The following is a 3,146-nucleotide window of genomic DNA, read 5'->3' as shown; positions in this document are numbered from 1 at the left end:
ATTGGAAAGGAAAGTATTAGTTAGACTGAAGAATCCTTAGTCAGTTGCCATTTATGGTTTAGTCTGTTTATAAGTTTTGAATTTATCTGGTGGAAGTTCTAGGATTGCCTTTGGGTTTCCCAAGACATTACATGTTAGATATGTGGGCACTGTTACCATACTGAGAACCTCCGGTTCTCACCTATGCGGATTTTGTAGTTTTCAAATGCAGAACGAGAGGCTTCTCGCTGAAGCATGCTGGAGACTTCTGGATTAGCAAAGATCCTTGTTCTCGGGACTTTATTTTGGTTTATATGTTTTGTTTAGATACTTTTATCTCCACCAAATAATACAAACTGTGATGACTCTTCTTTGAAGAGATTTTGGAGAATATGTTTTCTGTATTTATGTCCCTTTGGGTTTTCTTGGGGTTTCTTATTTTATTTACATGTATATATTGTTATGCTCGGACCGGTTATCTTCGCAATCGAATTTTGAGCTTTGATATTTCTATTTTTGACACTCCTTTGTATACAGTGACGGACCCAAAAAATTTATGTTGAGGGGCAAAAATAATACACATTACTATTAAAAGATATATTAATTTAAATTTAAAAATATAAAAATACACATTAATTATTCAAATAAAAAAATAAAAAATTACATTAGCTGCTAACTTTCTTCGCTTCAAATCTTGAAGGTACTTCTCTTCTTGTTTTCATATTTTGAAAATGTTGAATAATTGTTTCATTATCAACTTGATTGAATGTCTCTCTTTCTATATATGTAACCAAACAATCATTCAACCACTCATCTCCCATTCGATTATGAAGTCGACTCTTTATGATATTCATAGCAGAAAAGGTTCTCTCAACTGATGCCGTTGCCACAGGTAGAATCAAAGCTAATTTCAATAGAAAAAATACCAATGGATAAACAACATGCTTTTTTGTCTCAACTAATTTTTTAGATAGTCCACTGATTCCATTTATATTTGAGAATTGATCATCAAGACGCTTATCCAATATAAAATTCTCAAATTGACTATCAAGTGCCAAAAGTTGAGTAGAAGAGAATTCATGTGGATAAAATTCAGCTAAACGAAGCAACTTCTCCTTATCAAATGCAAAAAATGAGTCAATTGGATTCAAACAAGCTATACAAAGAAGTAGCTCGGTATTTACCTCTGTAAAACGATTGTTGAGCTCTTGAAGTTGTCTATCAACCACTTGATAAAATAATTCAACTTGAAAATGATGCAAGTTTGAGACTTTTTGGATTTTGCGCCTTGATCTTTCTTGTGTTACAAATATGTCATTCATATTTGGAACAAGAATATTGTGACTATCACAAAATAGTGAAACTTCATTGAGCAAAGAGGACCAACCATCGTCTCTTATACTTTGCAATTGTTGTTTGGACACTTTAACCAATGTCATAGCATTTATAATGTCTTGATAACTTCTTTGTAGAGCTTGAGACAACTCATTAGTAACTCCTAATATACTTTTCATCAAATGTAAATTGAATACAAATTCAAAAGATTGAATATGATTCAATAATTGACATGCTTCAGCTCTTTGTTCAGGATTATTTCCATCTTCCTCAATCACTTCAAGAACTTCTACCACGGAAGAAAAAATAGAAATCAAGCTAAGTATTGTACCATAGTGTGAGCCCCATCGAGTATCACCTGCCCTTTTCAATGTTGTTTCTTGATTTAAGCCACGCCCACTAGAAACATCTCCGTTTTGTAATGCAACAATTGTCTTTTGCATTTGACTTTCACGAAGCATGTCTTTACGTTTACAAGAAGCTCCAACAATATTGCACAAACTAGCAAGAAAATTAAAAAGTAGTGCAATTTTAACCTATTTCTTTGCAACAACCACAAGTGCTAATTGAAGTTGGTAAGCAAAACAATGAACATAAAAAGCACAAGCATTTTCTTTCAAGATAAAACTTTTTAAGCTATTAAATTCTCCCTGCATATTACTAGCTCCATCATAACCTTGTCCACGTATTCTTGCTAAGCTTAAACTATGCTTTGCTAATAAAGATTCCAAAGCTACTTTTAACGATAATGCATTGTGCTAGAAACATGGACAAGGCCAAGAAATTACTCCATTACAATCCCTTCTTTATTCACATAACGCAAACAAACAACCATTTGCTCTTTAACAGAAATGTCTCGAGCTTCATCAACTAAAACAGCAAATAAATCATCTCCAAAATCATCAATAATAACTTTAGTAGTTTCACTTGCAGCAGCTCTAACAATATCTTTTTGAATTTTAGGTGCTACTAGTTTAAGATTTTCACGAGCATTTTTGAAAACACGATCAATATCTGTATTATGTTGAGAAAGAAAGTCAAGAAGCTCCAAAAAATTACATTGATTGTTTGAATTGTGCGATTCATCATCACCACAAAAAGCCAATCCTTGTTGCAATAAGAACCTAATGCACTCAATTGTTGCTGTTAAGTGAGTTCGGTAATCTTTTTTAGCTTGATCTGAATGCTTTTGAAAAACAACTTCAATATGTTGCTTTTGCTTCATGAGTGCTTCACATTTTTTTCGAGCTTGATTATGAGCACTATCATGATTTTCAACATGTGTTTGTAATCGCTCCTTCTTTTTCCAATTTGAAAAGCCCTCTTTTACAAAAGTATCACCACTCGCACCATCAGGTTTCATAAGATAGCAACAGAGACAAAAGACATCATCTTTTGAAATACTATATTCCAACCAATTGCGAAATTCATCAAACCAATCAGCATTAAATCTACGGAGAGAAGTTCCAAAATATGTTTGTGGAAAATCATGTTCTCTTGGTTGACAAGGACCTTTTTGCAAATAAGCTCGTCTAACTTCATCCCTGTCATTTGGATCATAATTTGAAATTTTGGGTCGTTGTCCAGGATCAGCTACCAGACTTTACACATTGAATTCTAAGAACTTCTTTTTATTAGAAGAGACTAATGGAGTGACTTCAGATTCTAATGATAGCTTTCTTTTGAAATATTTTTCCATTACTATTTCTAAAAAAATATATATATATTCTAAATTAGTAAATTGATCAATTCACTTTAAAAATTTATATGCAATATAATTACATATAATAGAATAGAACGAAAGATAAATACATAAATAATAAGAATCACTA

General features: G+C 32.2%; 2 protein-coding genes across 2 annotated transcripts; both read right to left on the bottom strand.

Annotated features, from left to right (window-relative positions):
• Window positions 1-644: 644 nt before the first annotated feature.
• Window positions 645-1,775, bottom strand: LOC140184836 (uncharacterized). Its single transcript, XM_072238020.1, has one exon. The coding sequence runs from the start codon at window positions 1,773-1,775 to the stop codon at window positions 645-647; it is 1,131 nt and encodes a 376-aa protein (XP_072094121.1).
• A 323-nt stretch (window positions 1,776-2,098) lies between these two features.
• Window positions 2,099-2,677, bottom strand: LOC140184835 (uncharacterized). The gene has a single exon (XM_072238019.1). It carries the CDS (start codon window positions 2,675-2,677, stop codon window positions 2,099-2,101), a length of 579 nt encoding a protein of 192 aa, XP_072094120.1.
• Between the last annotated feature and the right edge of the window lie 469 nt (window positions 2,678-3,146).

Source organism: Arachis hypogaea, chromosome 5, assembly GCF_003086295.3.
Source record: "Arachis hypogaea cultivar Tifrunner chromosome 5, arahy.Tifrunner.gnm2.J5K5, whole genome shotgun sequence".
In the NCBI taxonomy this organism is placed as follows: Eukaryota; Viridiplantae; Streptophyta; class Magnoliopsida; order Fabales; family Fabaceae; genus Arachis; species Arachis hypogaea.
The sequence above is the reverse complement of the archived record's forward strand: the minus strand, read 5'-3'. Positions and strand labels throughout refer to the sequence as shown.

Excerpts from the sequence above, each read along its gene's own strand:
- LOC140184836 (XM_072238020.1), bottom strand. The coding sequence starts at position 1,775 with ATGCTTCGTGAAAGTCAAATGCAAAAGACAATTGTTGCATTACAAAAC.
- LOC140184835 (XM_072238019.1), bottom strand. The coding sequence starts at position 2,677 with ATGAAACCTGATGGTGCGAGTGGTGATACTTTTGTAAAAGAGGGCTTT.